We start from the raw sequence: 20785 nt of genomic DNA on the forward strand, positions 1-20785 counted from the left end.
TATTTCCCCTTCTCACAAAGAGTTCATAAATAGCACCATAGCTTGGGCATGTTGTAGTGTGGGGTTTGGGTGGAGGAGGAACATCCTCAATTCCAAAGCCTATGGCCAGATGTCTGGCTTGGCACTTTGAAGCGTGGGGGAGGCTGACCTTTGGAGGTCTTTGGACCTTGACGTGGACAAAATTTCTTTCCCCTCTCTCTCCACTGACTTCATTCTTTGGAATTGTTGATAGTCCTGTCACAGTTGCTAGTGCTGCAAATAATCTGAAGAAAATAGCTGGTGTGGAATGGTACCACCAGATCAATCAGGGTTTGGTAGAGGTTTGTAAAACAATGGCAAGATGATGTTTTTAACTAATGCAGTGTTGCTAATATTACTTCCAATGTTCTAGCAAAGAAGCAGGGAGAGACTTTCTGAGGAAACCACTGCAGAAAATCAGCATCTTGACTGTCCTCAATACTGAGCTCAAACTGTCGTAAATAATTCATCTTTCTGATTTGCTGAGATGTTTGAGTCTAGCAGCATAAGTCTAGAGTGTACTGCCACTAATATTGGTAGGGACAGAATATCCGGTGTCTTAGATGCCTTTCAAATTTCTTGATACTTTCTTCTCCCATTTTCTTTTGCTGCTTAGAGAGGGTGCCAGCCACAGACCTTGGGTTACCACCAGAGCAGGATTGCCTCCTGCAGACCGTGCCTTAAACTTGTGTGAGTAACAATGCTTGGAAAGCTCTGTGGCCACAGCAGAATGGTGGTGACTGATAGCATCCATCTAACTATACTGTCTAGAGCTTTGGGGGGAGTAATTACTTGCTTGTGTTTTGTCATTTCTGTCAGTCTAGGTTTAATCCTCTTTATTTACAGTTGGTGGTCCTTACCCTGAATTCTTGTTTTCTCTTATTTAAGCCTGCCAGTGTGTACTGTATGGTATTTTCATCCTTTCTAGCCAACAACAGAAATTCTCTTTTCTTTCTTTGTGAGGTGTTTTGTGGTTGGCTTTTTTTGTTTGGTTGGTTTTGTTGCTATTTTCTTGTATTCCGCCTTCCTGATGTTGGCAGACCCTCTCCACTTTGCGTGAGTGTTGTCAGATTTGTGCTGCTCTTTTGGGCTCTCACTTTCCTCTGTCCCAGTCGGTCGAAATTTTGCTATTGACTTGGCGCAAAGGGGCAGATGTTAAGCTCTCTGTGTATCGTCTTACCTCTTATAGCTAAGTGGGCTCTGGGCCAGTTTCCCACTGCATTATATTACTCCTATTCAGTGTAATTGAAGTGAAGTGAGGAGACTTTTTTTGCTTTAATAAATCTTAAGTCAAAATGCATTTGGCTGACCTCAGGAATAGACTGTAAAAGATGGCCATGGCAGTTCAGTTACTGAAGTCCAGTTGCTTGAATATTTATGCAGCCTAGTTCACCCCAGTGCTGTAGCCCCTGGTGACTGCGTGGCCTCCTGCCCTGGAGCCTGTGGTGTGGCTTTGCCTTTGGTCTTAAAGGAAAAAAAATCTTAAAGGAAAAAAAATCTGCTTCTCTGTAAGGGATTCTTCCTTTCAGGCTGTCACCTGCAAATAAGCACCCTCTGCTTTTCCAATATGCGTAAAAGACTTTCTTTTGCCAATTACGCTGACTCGAGTCTGTTATTTTCATCAGTTATTAAAACTGAACTTTGTAGCATCACCTAGCCAAATAAAAAAATCAGGATTAAAAAAAATAAATACATACACACAAAGTTTAGGAAGAGAAAGGAGCCATTCAACTTATGTAATAATACTTTCCACCACTTTACCGTAACTTTCCTAAATATGTTGCTGAGTTTAATTAACTTTTGAATTATTCAGGATTACCACTGTTGTGCTTGGGAATCCTGAATTCGACCTGGAACCTGGGCTTGATATACAGGTTGTCCTGCACCAGTAATAAGCAAGGGAAAGCAAAAGGTATCTGGACATCAGGAAGGTGGACGGGCTCTCTTTTGATCTTTCTCAGAGCTGCAAACTCTTGGCTTCTATAGCTATTTAATTTAACCTAAGGGTGATATTTCAAAAGAAAAAAAATAGATTAGAAATGCTTCAGGCAAAGGGAGCAAAGAAATGCAAAGACACTAACTAGGGATAATTGTCCGATGCCCCTGGCGTATCTGAGAAGGAGGCTAAAGCTCCATGGCAGCAGATAGCCTGAAGATGGGGAGAGAGGGAGAGGAGAGCAACTGTGCCAGGGATGTCTGCATGTGTAGGGCTGGAAACCAGAAGAGGCACATGTTGCTAGAAGGAAGAGAGGTCATTCCATGTGGAAAAGCTTACTTCTTGCTGTATATCAAAATAAATGAAAGGAATTTCAATTAAGGGGACCTTAAGTGAAAAATAGTCAGTCCTTAAATACACCTGGAAAAACGCTGATTGAGACTTCCTGTAGAAAATACTAATTTGGTAGCAATATAAGATGTCTCCTCTTGTCTTTTTTTTAACTAAATGCTTTACACCATTCTAATACCAGCAATATGTTATCCTGTTAAAAATAAGGCTGAACTATTTCTTTCTTCCCTTAAATAATAGTAGTAATAATAATAGTAATAAAATCTTCTTATGTCTGGGAGATGTCTATGAAATGGATTGTCTAACATAGCTGTAAAATTTGCCTGCATTTAACTACTGACTGTGGGCACCATCATAAATTGTAATATTTGTAGCATCTGCAATGATAGCTCTGTCATTCCTTTTACAGGACATCAGGAAGTAGAGCAGATGTGTGTGTTACCACTGACACTGAAAAACAGAACCAAGGTTTTTTATTTCCTTTATCTGCGCTTTATTTCTGTTGCTGGTGTCTTCCACTAGTATGTGCCAATATATGGAAATAAACTTTTAAGGAGAAAATTTGAGTTAGTTAACCTTCAGCTGAGTTTTTGAAAGTAAACTTTTAAGATTTATCTGCATCTGACCAAAAAAATATTTATTTTTTATAGTATGTTATTGTTCATTTTATTCGACGTTTCTTACCCTGATTGATGGTCTTGTGTAATGCTGGGCAAGCCTTAAAAATGGACCTCGAAGCAATTTGCAGAGCCTTGCGCTGCATTTATTCAGTAAGTTGGGAATTGGTGAATTAATGTACAACAGTAGAAAAACCTAGAAAGCTTAGGTTGCCTGAATTTCAACCTCTCTTGCAGCATTTTTGAAAAGTGTAAAGAAATCCCCAAACCAAACAACAAAACCCCACAAACAATAAAATCTCCCCACAGCAGTGCATAATCTCTATCAGTATCATGACTGCGGAAAAAAAGATTAGAAAAATGAGACGTCACTGATGGATTCTCTTCTATCCCAAACATTCGTGTTTGGAGTATGGATTGGAAGTTAATTGTCCTGGTTTGCATGGATTTAGTCTGGGGTTTTTTATTGTCCAAATGTCTTTCATGAATGCTGTTCCGGAGTTTTGCTTAGCAGGTGCCCTTTGTGGTTTATTGTTGTGGGTTTTTTGGTGGTGTGTTTTGTTTTTTCTTGTTTCTTTGTGTTTTAGTTGTATAATTCATACGGTTTGTTTATATCACCTTTTAAAAAACTACTGCTGTTACAATAACGTTTTAGTGCATTTGGAATTTCTTTTCCCTGTGTGTTTTCAGCTGGTTGCATCTTCAGTATTGTGTGGGGCTTTAGTTAGTGTTTTGTACCTTTTTGGCAAGATTGCTAATGACAGTATCTAATTCTGGCCGCTGTGTGATCCTACTAGTACAACTCGGCCCAGCTAAGTGCAGTCAATGATGATGCAATTTTTGCTTTGCCTGTAATGACTGAGTTTCAATCCGGTTAGCAATTTTTCCTTCGAAACGATACAATTTTCTGCTGGAATATTGTGAATCCCTGTATCAAATCTCTTGAGACGACATCTAAAACCAGCAGTCCCTGTGCCAGTATTTGTTACTAACACAGTGAATTCTATGCAATAGCGTGATTGTCTCTTCATAGCCTGATTTGGTTAATGTCATTTGCTGCCAGAAATCTGTCAAGGCTAGATTCCAAAGGAATTATTGTTTCTGATACTCTTGCTTAGAACCAGGTTAGTGTCTCTAATTACAGATTTAGAGAAGCCCTGGTATGTTTCCTATCATTAGGAATGACAGGGAGAAACCAAAAGGAGAAAGCTGCAGTGCACTGGAGGATAAGCTTAAAAGTAGCAGATGTTACCTGGCTCTTTTTGACTGGCCTCTAGCATGGATCAGGCAGGTTACTGGCTTCTCCTTAGCCCCAGCTCATCACTGGTGAGGTGGCTTCCCTCTGAAGCTGCAGACCGCATGGATATGAGAACTGGGGCTGTAAACTGGGAGATGCTTGTTCAGTGTTGTGCTCGGTTGTCAAGGAAAGGACAAGGGAGAAAATTAGTTGGGTCTGCGGGTTTCTGAATCTGTACGGAACTCCCTGAATTGAAGTGTGCATTATTTAACAGAGTATCAACTGAGAGGCTGTGGGCAATTTTGTGCTGTTTAATTTAGGTGGACTGAAACATTGCTCTGCTTGAAATAATACATGTTTTGTGTGCTGTTGTGATTCAGAGTTCACTTTCTGAAGCTGAATCTCCTGTTGTGAATCTGAAGATTGCTACTTCCAACCTATGGAGAAGACGTACTGCCTCCTGCAACATGTAAAATAAGGCTTGCTGTAGAAATTAAATACACAAGGAAAATCTTGTATATAAATAAGGCTCCAAATCTGCAGAAGTGGCAAGAGCATTATTTTCTCTACTGCACTTGTTGATATTCACAAAGGAGTGTAATGATGGAGGAGAGACAGTGGTTTAAACTAGAGCAGGGTAGTTTTAGATTAAATGTTAGAAAAAAGTTCTTTACAATGAGGGTGGTGAAACACTGCAACAGGTTGCCCAGAGAGGTTTTGGAGGCTCCATCCCTAGAGGCATTCAAGGTCAGGCTTGATGAGGCTCTGAGCAACCTGATCTAGTTAAAAATGTCCCTGCTCACTGCAGGGAGGTGGATGACCTTTAAAGGTCCTTTCCAGCCCATCACATTCTTTGATTTTGTGGTTCTGTGGTTCAATGTGCCAGCAAAATTGCAGTCAAGCCTAGACTCAAGGATGGGAAGAGATTCAGGTGAGAGGAGAGATGAGGGTGTCCCAGACAGATGTGTCTTCCTTGGGGTGTCCTCTTGGTGCAGCTAGTGCCCCATAACACTTTGCTGAGCGTGACTGCATTATTTTCGTTGGGAGCTGCTCTAACTCCTCATTGGTTGCTTTTCCTTGTGATGCTGTAATCAGTTGTGTCGCTCTTGATGTGGTGCATGTGCTGCATGACGATTGGTTGCTAAGCTTTGTGCACACATATTATTGGGTAATGCCTCTTAAAATCATAGAATCATAGAACCGTATCAGCTGTAAGAGAGCTAGAAGATCATCAAGTCCAGCCTTTGTCCCAGCCCTATCAACCTACTAAACGATTCCCCCCAACGCAACATTCACCTGTCTCTTAAACACCTCCAGGGACGGTGACTCAACCAGCTCCCTGGGCAGCCTGTTCCAATGGCTGACAACCCTTTCAGTACAGAAATTCTTCCTAATATCTAACCTGAATCTCCCCTGGCACAATTTAAATCCATTTCCCCTTGTCCTATCACTCTCCACTAGGAAGAACAGACCAACTCCCGCCTCTCTACAACCTCCCTTCAGGTAGCTGTAGAGAGCAATGAGGTCTCCCCTCAATCTCCTTTTCTCCAGGCTAAACAGCCCCAGATCCCTCAGCCTTTCCTCATAAGACTTGTGTTCTAAGCCCTTTACCAGCTTGGTAGCCTGCCTCTGTACCCTCTCCAGCACCTCAACGTCCCTCTTACATTGAGGGGCCCAAAACGGGACACAGTACTCAAGGTGTGGCCTCACCTTTAGTAGGTGCTGAAACTATCCAATAAAAAACGAGAAGGTTGAAGAGCTCTTCCTGTGGAGCTTCACACTGGCCACTAAAATGTCAGGAAGCAGAGGGGAAAAAAGGGGTGAGTTAAGTACAAAAGGCAAGAATTTTCTGATGTGAAGGACATAAAAATGTTTCAGAATCAACTGGTGCAAAGCTGTAAGGATAGGAACGCTGGGGACAGCAGGATAAAGGCACTTGTCACAGTGTCCTCAGGCTGGGGAGACAAGAGCCAACGGAGATGCGAGTAGAAAGTACACTATGGGATTGGAAGTGAAAGGCTTGTGCTATTAAACAAGCTAAGGCACCATGTAACACCCTCAGTAGAAAACCACAGCTGCAAAGGCTCTAAGTGTGGCTTCCTAAAAAATGAGGGGCTTATCAAGGCAGCTGCGTGTGGCACTGGAAACAGGAGATCATGAAAGAAATGTGCTGTCTGAGGGGTTTGTGAATGATTGGAGGGCAATAATTACATGCTGGAAATACCTGGACAGCAGAGCTGCTGAGAACCATTATTCAATGTGGGCAGCTTTGTAAGTGACAGGCTGGGTTTTCAGCTGGCAAATCTAACCTGCAGCCCAAGAATGATGTGCTAATATTGAGGTGTAGGAGGTGACACAGCCTCCTATGGGAAGCTGACATTGAGGTGAAGGCTTGTACAAGCAGAAGGGCCAAAACAGTAGCAAGATGTAAAGAAAATTCAGTGCTGGGGCCTGGGGATGCTGAATGGATGGTTTGGACAGTTCTTTCATGTGTGCAGTCTGTCATGTCTTAAATCCAATGGACTTCACTGTTGTTTGAGAGAGTATTGAGAAAATCCCCACTGCAGTGACTTCCCTATCAGTTGAGGCTGCACAGGCTGTGCTGACGTAGCTCCAGAGCTGCTCGGTGGGAGGGAAAGCTTGGGCCTGGGCTGACTTCACACGAATTTTCTTTTTAAGGAACAACTAGATTTTGCTTGAGGCAGTGGCCTACAGAATCAGCTGTGAACAGAACAGCTAAGCTGATTTGATTTCTGCTACAAGGTGGGAGAATCCTCTCATACCGTTTCCAGGTGTAGTCTCACACTGTCAAGGTCAAATGACTTGGTGTGTTATGGCAGGAGGAACAGGTGATTGCTGTGGGGCAATGGAGCCCGCATGGGTGAGCAGTTTCAATGGGCCTGGGTTGCAGGGGCAGCACTAGACCTGACTTGTCAGAGGCATTGTGTTTTGATGTTGCTCTTCAGGTATTTCATGGTTTGGTGGGTGTTTGTTTATGTTTTTTTTTCTTTAAGTTTATTTGGCACCAAATATTGCTTTTCGCTATGTGCAGGATGATGCCTTCTTGAAAAGGGTGCTTGTCAAGCCAGCCCAGCTTGGTTTGGTGGCTTAGGCTCTAGAAGACACCTTAAAAGTGATGTAGAATGGCACTTGCAACTTGGCACAGCTTCTTCTTTCTCATCCTGTTTGTTTTTTCAGCAATCACTGTGGATCTGTGCTGTTGTCTAGAATGGCAGAGCTTACCCTATACCCCCCTACGCCTGATGGACACTTAACGGTGGTCACGCTTCTCATCCTACTCTCATTATAGCTCTGCCTAAAAAAATCTTTTGTTACGCTGTTCCGCTTCATTTCTGTTCCATCCCTCTTACTGCTCTTGTTCCTCTGAAATGCCCAAGGACATTTGATTGGAAACTTTTAAGAAAAAATTGTTGGTGAATTAGATTTAAACCACTTTTTTTCTTTTTTTTCTTTCATGGTTGGCTTTGCAAGCTAATAATCTTTATTCTCTTGGGCTTGGGGCTGTTCGCAGGAGCCTGCACTGAGATACTCAATTATTTAGCATCCTTTTAAAAGAAAAGGCAATGTATGCAAGAGAGATATGAGATGTGCTCTGATGACCGTCCTTGCAGCTGGGACTTTAAAAGAACGTTTTCATCAGGGCACTTACTCTTGTGGTGCCACCGTTCCAATTCCACCCAGAAACTGATTCCCATGTTTTCTCAAGGGCAGATGAATTGCTTTTGCAGGTAAGAGTTTTGAACCAACCAAGCACATTCCTCTCCTTACATGAGTTGCTCCAATACGATCTTGAAACAATTTTTGCTTTCTTATTATTCTTGTTTCGACATTTTGTCTGACATTCTTGTTTTACAGGTTTGAAGATTTGTCTGTTTCTGACTTCCTGGACATACTTACTTACCCCATTTCTTTTTGACCTCTTCCTCTAGTCATAACCTCTGGCACAAGGGAAAGCCTGATCTGAAGTACCAAACACTCTGCCAGGAATGTAATGTAACATTCAAAACTACAGTGAATAATTGATAAATGCTGTGAAGGAAAGTATTCCAAATTATTTTAATCTTAAGTAATTTTGTTTGACTGAGGGGTGGATGTCAAGAGGAAGGAGACAATCTCTTCTCAGTGGTGCCCAGCAATAGAACAAGAAATAATGGGTTTAAGTTAGAACGTAGGAAGTTCCACCTCAACATGAGGAGAAACTTCTTTACTGTGAGGGTGACAGAGCACTGGCACAGGCTGCCCAGAGAGGTTGTGGAGTCTCCTTCTCTGGAGACTTTCAAACCCCGCCTAGATGTGTTCCTGTGTGACCTACTGTAGGTGATCCTGCTCTGGCAGGGGGGCTGGACTAGATGATCCTTTGAGGTCCCTTCTAACCCCTGACATTCTGTGATTATATGATTCTATGCTAACCTTAATACAAAAAAAAAAAAAAAATCAGCTTGGGCGTATTTCATGAACGCTGGCAAACCAGAAGTGTTTTTCCACTTCATAGATAAGAGATCAACCAGTAAGTACGGTGTAAGTAAAAGTACAATTCTCCTGTAAAAAAACAAAACAAAACAAAACAAAAAACTGCACCAGATTTACTACCATGATTTTCTATTAGGAGTCAGAAAATTGCTCATGCAGCTTGACTAATGTGTCAGGCTTGGGGTTTTTTTTTGTTTTTTTTTCCTTCAGTATAAGACTAAGACCTAACTGACCTGTGCTTACACCTGAATAGTTTTTGACTTATTGAGAATTCTTGTGAGTTTTGAAAACTGGATGCTGAGTGCTCTGTTCTAGGACATCATGTCAGGCATTTGGATAAAGAGTTGAACTTAAACTTATTTACGGTGATATTAGATGTTAAGAAGTTTATACTGGTGCTGGCTTCTTTGCTAGAAGCTCAGAAATTGGAGATCACTCTGTGTTTCACTTGGCTCAGTGGACAGAAACCAAACCTGGTTCTACTTCTTATTTCTACTTCTGCCACAGGCTCGCTCAGTGGACCGAAAGAAAGGTTTCTCCATCTGTGGAACATGGAGTGAGAGACATCAGTCCTGGAGAGGTTCACTCTTGCAGCAGGATTGCTGGAAATACTGTCCTGTTACTGCTGTGGTGGTATTTCTTGAGGGTTTGGGCATATCGATATGCCAGGGGACTCCTATGCAGTCCTATCGTGGAATAGCTGTTGCATCCAAAGGGCGTTTCCCTTCCTTTCCTTTGGTAAAACAAAGTTTTTAACAATTCATTCCTCAACAAAGGATGAAGCCAAAGTGCCTTCTGTACAACTACAAGGAAAGTTCACCACTTCCACTGTGTGTGGACCTCTTCCTCTCACACTGATGGCAGCAGAAGTGGTGCTAGTCTGACCCCACTGGTAAGTGAGAAGACAGCTGGGAATTTGTACATGTCAGGAAATAGTGAAATAGTGAAATAGTGGACATTACTTTCTGTATTTACCCAGTTGCTGGTTTACATTAACGAATGCTGCTTAGGAGGAAAATCTGATGATCCAAATGAGACGTATGGAGCAGCAGAAGGTAGTTTCCTGGAATGGAATTAGATCCAACTGTTGGGATTTAACACGCTCTGTTTTGCCAGAAGTGCCCTAAGATTATTAAAGCATCACAACCTCATCTAGTTGCTTTGTAATCTGCTCTTAACCTTCATGATGATGAGGCTGTTGTGTAACACACGCTGCAGGCCAGACCTTGCATTGCTTCAGTGCATGGGAGCGCATGCCCAGGGATCCCCGTGAGGCCAGGTGGAAAGCTTGCCTTTGGGCTGCGGATAGCACCCCTGAGCACACAGAGATGTACCCCAAAGGTTAGCGTGTGCTGCTGGGTCTTGTCACTGAAACCCTCCTGCTTTCAGGGAGCCCCAAGACTTGAGTCCCTTCACAGGGGTACAGATCAACCCTTTCTTCTTCTGTACCCAAATTTTTGTTGCATATGGAAGTGTGAGTGGCTCCTGTGAAGAATTTGTTTACTGTTCTCATTAAATATTTCAATTAAATTAGTTTTCTCCAGCAGGAGCAATCACTGATCCAACTTTAATCAAAAGAGGGATTTAGGCGATAGGGGAGAGCCCTTGCTGAGCTTTTTAGAGGGATGAAACATTGCCGCTTGCGTGCGCCTGTAGATTTGTAATGCGTTTTGTGTGCTGGCTACACTGAGTGTGGTTGGAGAACGTCTAGTTTAAAAACTCAAGGAAAATTGGGCTGTGAACTAGTGCTCACAGCCTGTCCTGCAATGGCTGTGTGTCCCTGGAGGTGTTTAAAAGCAGCAGCTTTCATGCTGGGGGCTGGTGTGGTGGTGGGACAGGCACCATCTGGGTTTCAGTGGCCGTAAAGTGTTACTTCACTGCATGACAGAATTTGTGGAGTTCGATCCCTAAGGTCACTTTTCAGAGTTATTTACGTGATTGAGAGCAGGTGCCTTTTCTGCCATGTTTGTGCGTGTGTTTTCTTTTTTAATTTTCTTTTAAATTCTGTCTGTAATGAAATCAAGGCCAGAAGTATTTTCCTCATTTTAATGTTAGGAGAAACGCTTCACCTGCTTGGGTGCTTCAAAATTCTGCACAATGTCTACTTGCACATTTAGCTGTCTTAGTGGCTTCATCCTTCTCTACCCTCGCAAGCCCAAACTCTGGCTAGGAGTGGTGTAGTGCTCATTTGTTAAAAGAGTTTAGAACTCAGCTCCCACCAAAAAAACCCCAGCAGTTCAAAGGGGCTAAATTCCCCAGGTCATCTGTAAAACTGTCCCTGCTGGTACATACCAAGTATTTCAGGCCTCTTCTCACTTCTGGTCTTTTGCTTCATCAGTAACTGTTAAATAACTTTCTTTAGACACAGCCAAGCATATTTTATTCTGCATTTACTTCTTTATTCTACAACACAAGCAACATAAATAGTTTATAATTTTTTTGTTTTAAAATATTTCCATTTCAGAATTCAGTCAGAATAAAATATACACAAAATACAATTTGCAAGCCAGCTGACAGTGACTGCCTGACCACTGGACACCCAAGGACCGAACAAAGCTAGCGGCACAACAGGACACGGCAGACACGGGGAGGTGTTTTTCTAAAGAAGAGCGGAAAGGTAGAAGGAGGAAACATGGATGAGACCAGGGAATTGCAGCTACGTATGAACTCAGTAGAAGGTAAACCCCACCTAAGTACTTGCTTGACAAGGCGATTTACAGTCTCTTAGAAAGTATTAGTGGCTCCCCCTGAATATACAGCTAAAGAGATGAAATCCTGGGAATTACGTTTTGTGGTAAAATGCTTCCTATGGCAGCCATCATCGTGGAAATAAAAATCTGTATTTATTTTTTTTTTTTAAATTTTCGAACAGGAAAGGGTTAGATCTTTGGCTAAACGGAGTGTCCACTCCCTTTGGCTTGCTTTCAGGTTTCAGCTCTGGGTGAAGGGCCTATGGAAATACGTTTGCAGTCTCAAAAATAATGACAAAAAGCGTGTGTGTGTGTGTGTGAGTGTGCGTGTGTGAGGGGGTAGCCTGGAGAGAAAGTGTGGGGAACTGAAAGATGATGCTTGCTGCCATCGTTGCACCCTTTTCAACCTCTTGCTCCCACCTGCTCCAGCAACCAGCGTGCAGTACAGGGCTCTGTCATGACCGTGCTCAGCCCTTTCCCAGCTGTTCTCCCTTTGGTATTGAACCCTGCTTTCCCCTGCAGGGCCAGGGGCTCAGGAGGCACAGCCTGCTTGGCGGAGGTGATATTTATCCCTTGCTTGAACCCGTGTACCTGTGCCTCCTCACTAGCACAGCTCTCTCGTTTCAGCTTGCTTCTTGGGGAAGCACGGAACTGCACTGCAGCCCAGATGAGCCAAACGCGTGGATAGGAAATGGGGCCCTGGTGCTGTGTGGTATTTAGATGAAATTTATGGAAGTACATAACTACCTTTCCAAAAGTGGGATGTTGGGGTAAAAGGATTGAAATTGATGCTGTTGCCGTGTTTCTTAATAACACAATGCCTTTCATAAACTCAGTTTCCTGACTCAATGTGGCAGTGGAGACTATGCAAATCTCAGTTTGCAAGTTTGCCAAAAATAAAGAAAATTTGAGGGATCTGGTCCCACAGGTGAGCTCATTATCGCATTAATCCGGGATTATAGAGGGTAGCTCCACTGATATCCACAGGATTAGGGCATTTCTTCTTCTCTTTGCTTTTAGTGTTTAGCTTGAAGACCGCTGAGCACTAAATGAAAAGACTTATGCACACTTATGCCATGCGTTTGTTTTCTTCTTTTTTTTATTTTTTCTTTTTAAATAGCCAGCACTCCATGTTTGGCCAAAGCTGTTTCTTTAGTATGATACCATACAGTTAGTGTGACATATAAAGTATATGTTCTGAGAGGGATTAGTGGGAACAACAGAGAGAGGAGCTACAACTTCTTCCTTGCAGCGGTAGAACTTCCTGGAGTCCCAGGCACGCTACTGGTTAGGTTGTGTCCCTATAGAAGCTCTACTCAAAATAGAGAGGTTCAGTGAAAAGGGATCTCTAGCTGCCAGATGCTGTTACCTACATTGAATAAAATCCCACATTTGTGCTTCTGTGCTATGGTAACTTGGTCCTTCTACACTAAAAGAAGAAGAGAAACTTTTTAAAAAATTTAATTTAAGATTGATGGTATTGCATTATTTCTTCAATTGTGGAATGATCAGAAATTGGAAGAAAAACTAACTGTATTTCGTGTCATATACCACTGTATATAGATCTTACAGGGAAATTACTACAACTTGAGTAGCATAATCTTAGCACAACCCCACAAAAGCAAGGACAAGGAAAGAAAGCACGCTGGATGTGAATTGAAACCAAATTATCACTGAATAACAGTTTTTCTAGACTGGATTACTAAAGGTGAAAGCAGCCAAACCACATGCTCAGTTTCTGAATAAGCTTCTACATAGATGAGCTAGGTAGAAATAAATTACTTGCCTTGCTATGTTAAAACCAGATCTGTGCAAAAGTGAAGGTTCTAATTTTGGGGCACTGAGGTGCATGGGAATATGCGCTGGTCCATGTGGAATTTTCAAGCAGGGAAGTGTACAGAGGACAGCAGCAGAGAGGCCGACATCAGGAACTGTACAGGACTTCCCTTTTCCTAAGAGAACTTGTGAACCAGTGTGTGTAGGGACTGACGGATTCAAGGCCTGAGTCCTGAGTACTGAAGACATTCAGGGATGTAACTCACTAATTTCAGCATCTTAGAGCACTCTGAGTGAGGGCCTAAGCCATGAGGAGAGGTACCAAGTGTGGGCAGCACACAGAGCTGGACCTCTCTACTTGCTAACTCATTTGTCCCTCGCTTTCATACTGGTGCTATGCCATGCTCTGCAGTGGAGATACTAACACTGAGATGTTGCTGTGTCAAGTGCAGACGAAGATTACATATGGAAACAAGGTATTTAGAGGCGGGAGTTATGTCTTTGGCAGGTCAGGATTTGCCAGTGAGTTTTACAGGAAGGTTTAGGTTTTAAACAAAACCTGAAGCTCAGATCAAAAGGCAAAGCACCTCACAAGTCATAGCTGTAAACTCTGCTTGGCCTTGACATGAGCCAGCTATAGGCCTGAAGACACGATATTTTTTATCTGTCGTGCAAAAAGCTGTGTTGACTGTACTTGGAGTTTTAGAAGGGAAGTTTTGACCAGATCTACATAAATTTTTCCCCAATAATTCTTTCTAGATGCTAAATTAAGCCAGTTATTTTCATATGAGTGTTTATCTTTAAGAGAGTATTAAATCTCTATCTTAACATCTTAAAGACATGAAAGTATGTTAACGAAGAGAGAAAGAGTGGTGGTAATTCTATGGCTACTGAACGTTCAGAAAAGACTAGTGTGGGGAAGTTATCAGAGAAACTGTATTAACCATTGCTGATGTGACACAAATATTCAGAGAGCATGACAAATACACTACTACTGTGGATATCACTCTGTAAATATGCAGAATGCTCAGAGCATGGCAGTGACTGGAGCTACATAAGCACATCAGTTGTCACATGTATCTGCATATATTGACATTATGGAACAAAGTGCAAACATATGCAATGGCCTGAGACTGTATCAATTGGGGTCAAACCCTGGCCCTGCTATACAAGAAAATTAGCACTTTCCTGATGAGCACACTGCTTTTTTCAGCTTTAGATATTTGCATGGTGATGAGCTACTCCCTGTGCATAAAGCTAGCTGATGCTGGCCAACAGTAATTTTCTCTGTTGGTCGCTTCCTACAAGATTTTAAAATGCGTTGTCAGTGCCTCTGATGGCTGTGGTGACCCTGAGGAAGGTGATGTGAACTAGGCAAAGGCAGCAGAGGTGCAGCTCTGGTATCTGAGAAGGATGTCAAACAACTGCATCTTTTTTTTCTTTTTTAAGCAGTTTAGTTCAGTAAAAATTACTGGCCAGAATTAACTGGCCAGTTCAATAAAAATCAAACCCATCCCTCACAGAAATTTATGTGACAAAAAAAAGTAAGTGCAAGAAAGAAGAATGTGGTCACTAACTAGAGCAAAGAGAAAGAGCAAGCTCAGGCTGTAATACACGGAATCTGTTTTTTTCAAGGCCCAAACATTCTGATTCAACAGCAAAGCTGGTAACATGCTGCCGTTAGCTCATGCATAATGTTACAGGGCTAAAAGTAAGGATTTGAATGGGTTATGTGAGAAAGATTTACACATGTACATACAAGGGCTACGTTGTGCTACTGACTGAGGTGCTTCCCAGTTCACAAGCAGAAAGCAGAGAAGCTGCTGTAGCATGGTACAGCTGGACATGACTGGGGTGTTCGGAATTGAGAAGTCCCCCCTCTGAAACTCATGTCAGGGTGGTGTCAGTACCCTTTTCCTGGGACTGCGCTGGCAGACTTCTCCTTTGGGCTAAAAGCTTACATTGCAAGGCCAGAAGGCAGCGTGCTGGCAGCCTTAAGCACAAAGTATGCACGAGAGACTTCACAGGTCTGTGAAACGGTGACTCCACACGTTTGGTGCTGTACTTCTTTGGGGCTTGCCAATATCTATGGCTTAACTAGCAAAAACCAGCTGAGAATCTAATGAACTAACTCAATTTTAAAATTTTTTTTTTATATTTTGGAGGTGCATCAGAAAGCTGCTGCATCTCAGATTAACGGTTCCTGAAGCGGCTGCTCTCCTCATTTTACATCTAAGGAAAAGGAAGAGCAGCACATGCTGAACTTTGTTCACAGAAAGCCTGCTGCTTCAAAGATTCCTTTACTACCATTCTCATCCTTTTAAATTACATTTCTGATATTACTCAAAGTTACTCATGACTTCTGATGGAGGAGAGTTAATGAGCAGAGGCACTGAGGGTGACAAGGGGCATAATTTGGAGGGCAAAGTATAAAACAGGGCAACAGCAAGATATCAAATTTACTCCTACTCATTTCCAGTATGGTATTTGTACTGTAAAAAGTTGAAATGAAATGACATTTTGTGTCAGGATGTTGGCTAATCAAATAACACTAAGCTATGCTGTGTTCATGGGCTTGAGGTGGGTGGTCCATGATACGGCCACTTTTCTGTTTTCTGAAGGATTTTGTATTGCGACCACAACACAAAACCACAGTGTTTCCTAGGTACTGGGCCCTCTCCTGGAGTCCTGAGTGATTCCATTGGCACTGCGACCAATTTTACTTCTTCCACATAAGTTAGAGATTTTCTTTAGTTTTGGGTTAGTACATTCAATGTGTGTATAATGGAAAACAGCGGAGTTGGGTGTTTTGCATACAGTTTATTATTCTGATTTCTGTTGTTTCCTAGTTAATGCTTTAAAAGCAGTTCTGAATAGAAGCTAAATGAAAACTTTAACAAAAAATATAAACACCCTTTTACTCTACCTAAAGATGTCTAGGGAAGAAATGGCAAAAGAACTCAAACTATGTCACTATTCCCCCATATACCTGTCCCCAAGGAAGTATTGAAACTGCTGGGGGAAAATTGACAGTTGATAAAATGGTTAAATTGCTCATTTATAAAGTCAATGCAGGCCAAAAGGAAGAGTTGTTTTTATGAAATTTTAATGTCTTTGAAACAATTTAGCAAAGGGAAGTTTTGAAAGAAAGGGAAACTGATTGATGCTACAGAGAGTTATGGGACAAATATTCCCTGCACAACTCCAGCAGGTGACGAGTGGAAAGTGGGCAACGGAAGGAAAAGGCAAGAGGGCAGTGGCAGACTCTTTGTAAACACACCAGCCTGGGTGATGGCTGTTCAGTGGAGCCTTTTGGCTCCCTCTGTTTTTTCTAGGTTTAAGACGCTAAAAGCAGCTGGTTGTGCAAAATCCAGGCTTGATATAAAGAGATGCCATTCTGAGGATGCTTTGGAGCAGAGACTGAAGCTATATATTTAGTTTGCTTGCACATTTTTAAAGCCTTGGGAGAACATCATTAAAGGGTCACCCGAGCTGAAAATCAACTTATTTCCCACAAATCATTTCAACTTCTAATCAATAAATTATTGGAGTAGAAGATGGAATGTTCCCAGGGCTGTGATGTAACTTCACAGAATCACAGAATTATTGAGGCTGGAAATTGTTGAGGCTTGTGCAGCAAGGTAACCCTTTTCTGTCTCTAGTGTGAAGAGCATCACATATGTGTTTGACAACGCAATAGTCAATCCTTCCCCTTTTCCTGCCCCCTCATAATATCAGCAAACTGTAGTAGTCCCTAGAGAAGTGCTGCACAGAGAGCGACACACCTTCTCGAGGATCTGTCCTCTTCTATTTACAGCAGCAGACAAGACATGGGAGAGATACCTTCCTTTCAGACTATTTTCCATCTTGATTCAGCTCTAAGTGGAGTGCTAGGCTAAGTTTAACAAAGGTGATAGCGGTGTTTCCAGCTACAGCAGCTCTAGATACGCAAACATGTAAATTTCCAGTAGAAGCATAAGCTAACTTAGCTGCAGTGTTGCTTAAACTGGAAAACTTTACTCTGTTGAGTTGAATGCTGGATATTGGCACATGCTGGTATTTGCTCTGTGATGTGTCTTCCTCCCCTGCTTCATAGTAAACAGCAAAACAAAATTCCCTGTTGCCCTCAGGAGGAATTAGACACCTGGAAAAATGATCAGCTGTAGGCATAGCTGAAAAGGCAGCCAGGGTAGTGTTGTAGAGAGGGCAGCCTGACAGCACCTTGTCTCTTTAAGCAATACTCCACAAGAGCAATGAAAGGGTGAATAGTCTGTGCTTGGTTCACCAGTTTTAGACCTGGGCTACCTGAATAGTCACTTATTAGCTACCCCAAATGTGAACCAGACTTCAAAGGCTCTTCTCAGAGCAAAACAGATTTTCACTTTCTCTAGTGAGTGAGGCATATAGTTACTACAATTATCTTTATTTGGCTTTTCTCTCATGCTAATTTCAGAAGGGAAATAGGTTACCGTAAACAAGTGTCATCTTTTTACTTGTCCTGTGACTTTTCCCTGACTTTTATTTAGTTAGTTTTTTAAAAATCATATGAACTTACTGGCCTGGTTTGACATCCAGATGACAGTTGCGTTCACAGCTAATTGCAAGTGTGGAAGTTCTGCTGCAGTTTATTGTGGCTCTCGCTGTTGCACATCTGAATTAGAATGAAGGCTACTGAAATGTATCACCCCTTTTAGGTACCAGCCTGATTTACAGGTAGTTTCTGGGTTCTGAGGCCGCTCCACACCCCACTGGACACACTCATGCTTTGCCTCCTTTGCTACTGCGAGGGACACAGTCTCAAGGGGATAGAGGATATACATTGATAAGTTCATTGCTTCTTAATTGATCACCGACAAACAGGCAATTAATGAACCCCAAATTACTTCCTTGCTCTATACCTTAGATGTCTGCTTCCCTTTGCAATAGAGCACAGACAGGTTTAAATGATGATATCGTAAACTCGGCCGACTCTTCCCAGCCATTCCCGCACTGCCTGGCGGACACGGATGTCTGTCACGTGGCAAGTGAGCTGGCTGATACAGGGGAACACCGCTGGCTGCAGGGCTGTGAACGTTTGGTCTGGCAGGGCCTGAATCTGGTTGAGAACCGTCAGCACCATGTTGGTCCATGCCTACAAACAAATTGGATAAAAAAGAAAAAGACTCTTTAGAAGGCCTTTCTAAAGAAAGGAGCCCATTGGTTGAGGCAGAAAATAAGATATCTGGTGGTTGCAGGCTTGTGAAGAGGACTGAGTGATACCAGCATCTTCACGTAACGTTTGCCGTGTCTTCCTAACTCATGTTTAGTACCGTAAGTGATTGTTTGACTTTGCACTGCAGGCATCACGGTCACCTTTCATCACCTGTTATTTCGTCCCACAGTGAACAAAGATTTCCAAGTGTGATGCTTTCACCAACTTGTTCACTTGGACATGCAAGCAGCAAGGTTCTTTTCAGTGACAGAGTCCACTACTTCTGCTGTGGAATTAACAGTACAAAAGCACTGTGACAGTGCAGCATGCATGTATGCAGCAGCATGCTGTTTTCAAAAGCCTTAAGCAGGCCCAAGCCCTCAGCAGTGAGCCATGAATTCACTGTAGGTTCTTAGGACTATTTGCAGCTTTGGTTCAAATCACAGAAGCACTCTTGAAAGCTGTACCAGTATATGCCTGACAACACCTCCCAGAAGAATGGTTTTCTTTTAGATAGGACAGAATCAGGCTTTTATCAGTGTCAGCTGCTGAAATGTTCAGTCCTCATCATGATGACTTCTTTGTGTAACAAAGACATTCAATGAAGAAATTACAATCATTATAATAGAAGCAATAGAAAAAATATATGTAGGTATTTTTTAAACTATTTTTATTAGCATTTTCCAAGTATGTCCTACCTGTATCTGAGCCTCGGCATCCCGAACAGATATATTAAGGGAGCTGACTGTGGATCCTGAGCGTGGTCTCTTTTCTTGTCTCAGGATCTCTGGACCAGCACTGAATGAATGCCTCATCTGACCTTGATCTATAAGATGTTGTGGCCGCTGGAGGATGGGTGAGTCTGGCCCTCTTGAACCCAGAAGCTCCCCTTTCTTTTCCACTTTGACCTCTTTGGTGAAGGATGTCATGGCCTGTTGCTGCTTTCTTTTCTTGTATTCTGTCATGAGCTTGGAGATGGTTTTGTCAGTGGCTATAGTGTAGATCTTGTTGCCAGCACTCTCCCACCATTCTTTCTTCCTGGTTGGCTCTTTTTTCTCTGGTTTAGGGCTTAGGGGTGGGGGTAGCAGCAACATTTCTCCACTCCCTCCTCGGGGTGTCAAGCTGTCTCCTAGCTGGTCCCTAATTTGACTCCGGTCATCTTCTGATGGTGTGTCCTTCCCAGATTGCCCTCCGGTCGATGGGGTGGAAGTTTCTGAGTGAAAGGATGGTAAGATGAAGAAAGAGTCGCCTCTGAACACTGGAGGCTCCTCCACATTATTCTCCAGGTCCAGATGCATCTGGATATAGTTGTTGCACAGTTCCATACAGAGCTTATGAAGCCGCTTGATCAACCACCCCCAGTCTGCATTGCTGACGGGCTGTACGCTCAGAGACGGTATTCGAGCCCTCCACTGTCTCTTCTCCTTCCCTCGTGGGGGACTGACCTGGGCAGTTTCTTCAAAAATGTCTTCATCTTCTGAAGAACATTGCTGTGAAGAGTCTGTGCTTCTCTCATCATCTTCAAAGAGAATCTTCTTCACTTGCTCTGCAGTGATATTCTCCTGGTTTGTCAGGATGGCACAAACCAAAGCATGGAAGTAGATGTTGAAGCTCATTGCTGACTGGCGATACAAGTTGGCAGCTCCGCTAATGCCAGACACTTTTTTCAGCAAACACTTCAACCCAGGTCTGGTGTCAAACTCTCTGGCTGTTCTGTAGGAGTCCAGAAGTAAGTCAAAGATGACAGCCAGGTTTTGCATGGAGATGTACCTGAGGAAACCAGCCAGCTTGTTTTCTGGTACTTGTATTGTCATTTTCTCCTCCAGGTTAGAAGGGCCTTTCACAAATTCTTCCAGTAGGATGTCATATAAATTCTGGAGCAGTACTTGGTGGGACAGCAAGCTCACCACTATCGTCCTGAAAGGAATACTTGGTAAACCAAGCATGGGAAGGAAAAAATTAAAACAAAATTAAAATGGCACGTTTACTAGAGAAATGCAGGGATGCTTCATATTTTAGAATCTAACATGAAAGATGCAAAGAAAAGGCCAATTTCTCATAGTCTTGCTACAAAGAAAGTAGAGAAAGATGTAGTTGTCTAGAATGGTCTTTCAGCTTCTCTTTCAAATACTTTCCCAGACTGGAAGACACTTACTTTGGTTAAGAAAAATAACTGTACAGCAAGCACACCAATGGCACTTGTGCAGAGGTGGTATTAAAACAAAGCTCTATCATAATTTTTGTCCTTTTCTCCAGAGATGTCTAACACTGAGGAGTTAAATATTCTGTGTTTCAATTTCATGGCAGCTCCCAATATTTCAGTCTGCTATAACTGAGGAATTTGTTAACACACAAATAATGCAGCACTTCTGCCATTGATCCCTGACTGTATTTTCTAATTCTGTTGTTGAACTTTGGCTAAGTTGAAATAGTCTCAAAATTCCTCCACCAGCATTTCAGCCAACTTGAACTTGCCAT

General features: G+C 42.5%; 1 protein-coding gene across 1 annotated transcript in view; it reads right to left on the minus strand.

The window, feature by feature from the left end:
- Window positions 1-18055: 18055 nt before the first annotated feature.
- The window catches only part of KIAA1244 (KIAA1244 ortholog), a gene marked incomplete at its 5' end in the record, with an annotated part of 53129 nt that continues 50399 nt past the window's right edge, over window positions 18056-20785 (minus strand). The window contains 2 exons of the mRNA XM_009869498.1: window positions 18056-18247; window positions 19006-20236. Of these exons, the coding sequence (XP_009867800.1) occupies window positions 18056-18247; window positions 19006-20236 (1423 nt within the window). The remainder of the gene's footprint in view (window positions 18248-19005; window positions 20237-20785) is intronic.

This window comes from Apaloderma vittatum, unplaced genomic scaffold (assembly GCF_000703405.1).
Source record: "Apaloderma vittatum isolate BGI_N311 unplaced genomic scaffold, ASM70340v1 scaffold4375, whole genome shotgun sequence".
Taxonomy (NCBI): Eukaryota; Metazoa; Chordata; class Aves; order Trogoniformes; family Trogonidae; genus Apaloderma; species Apaloderma vittatum.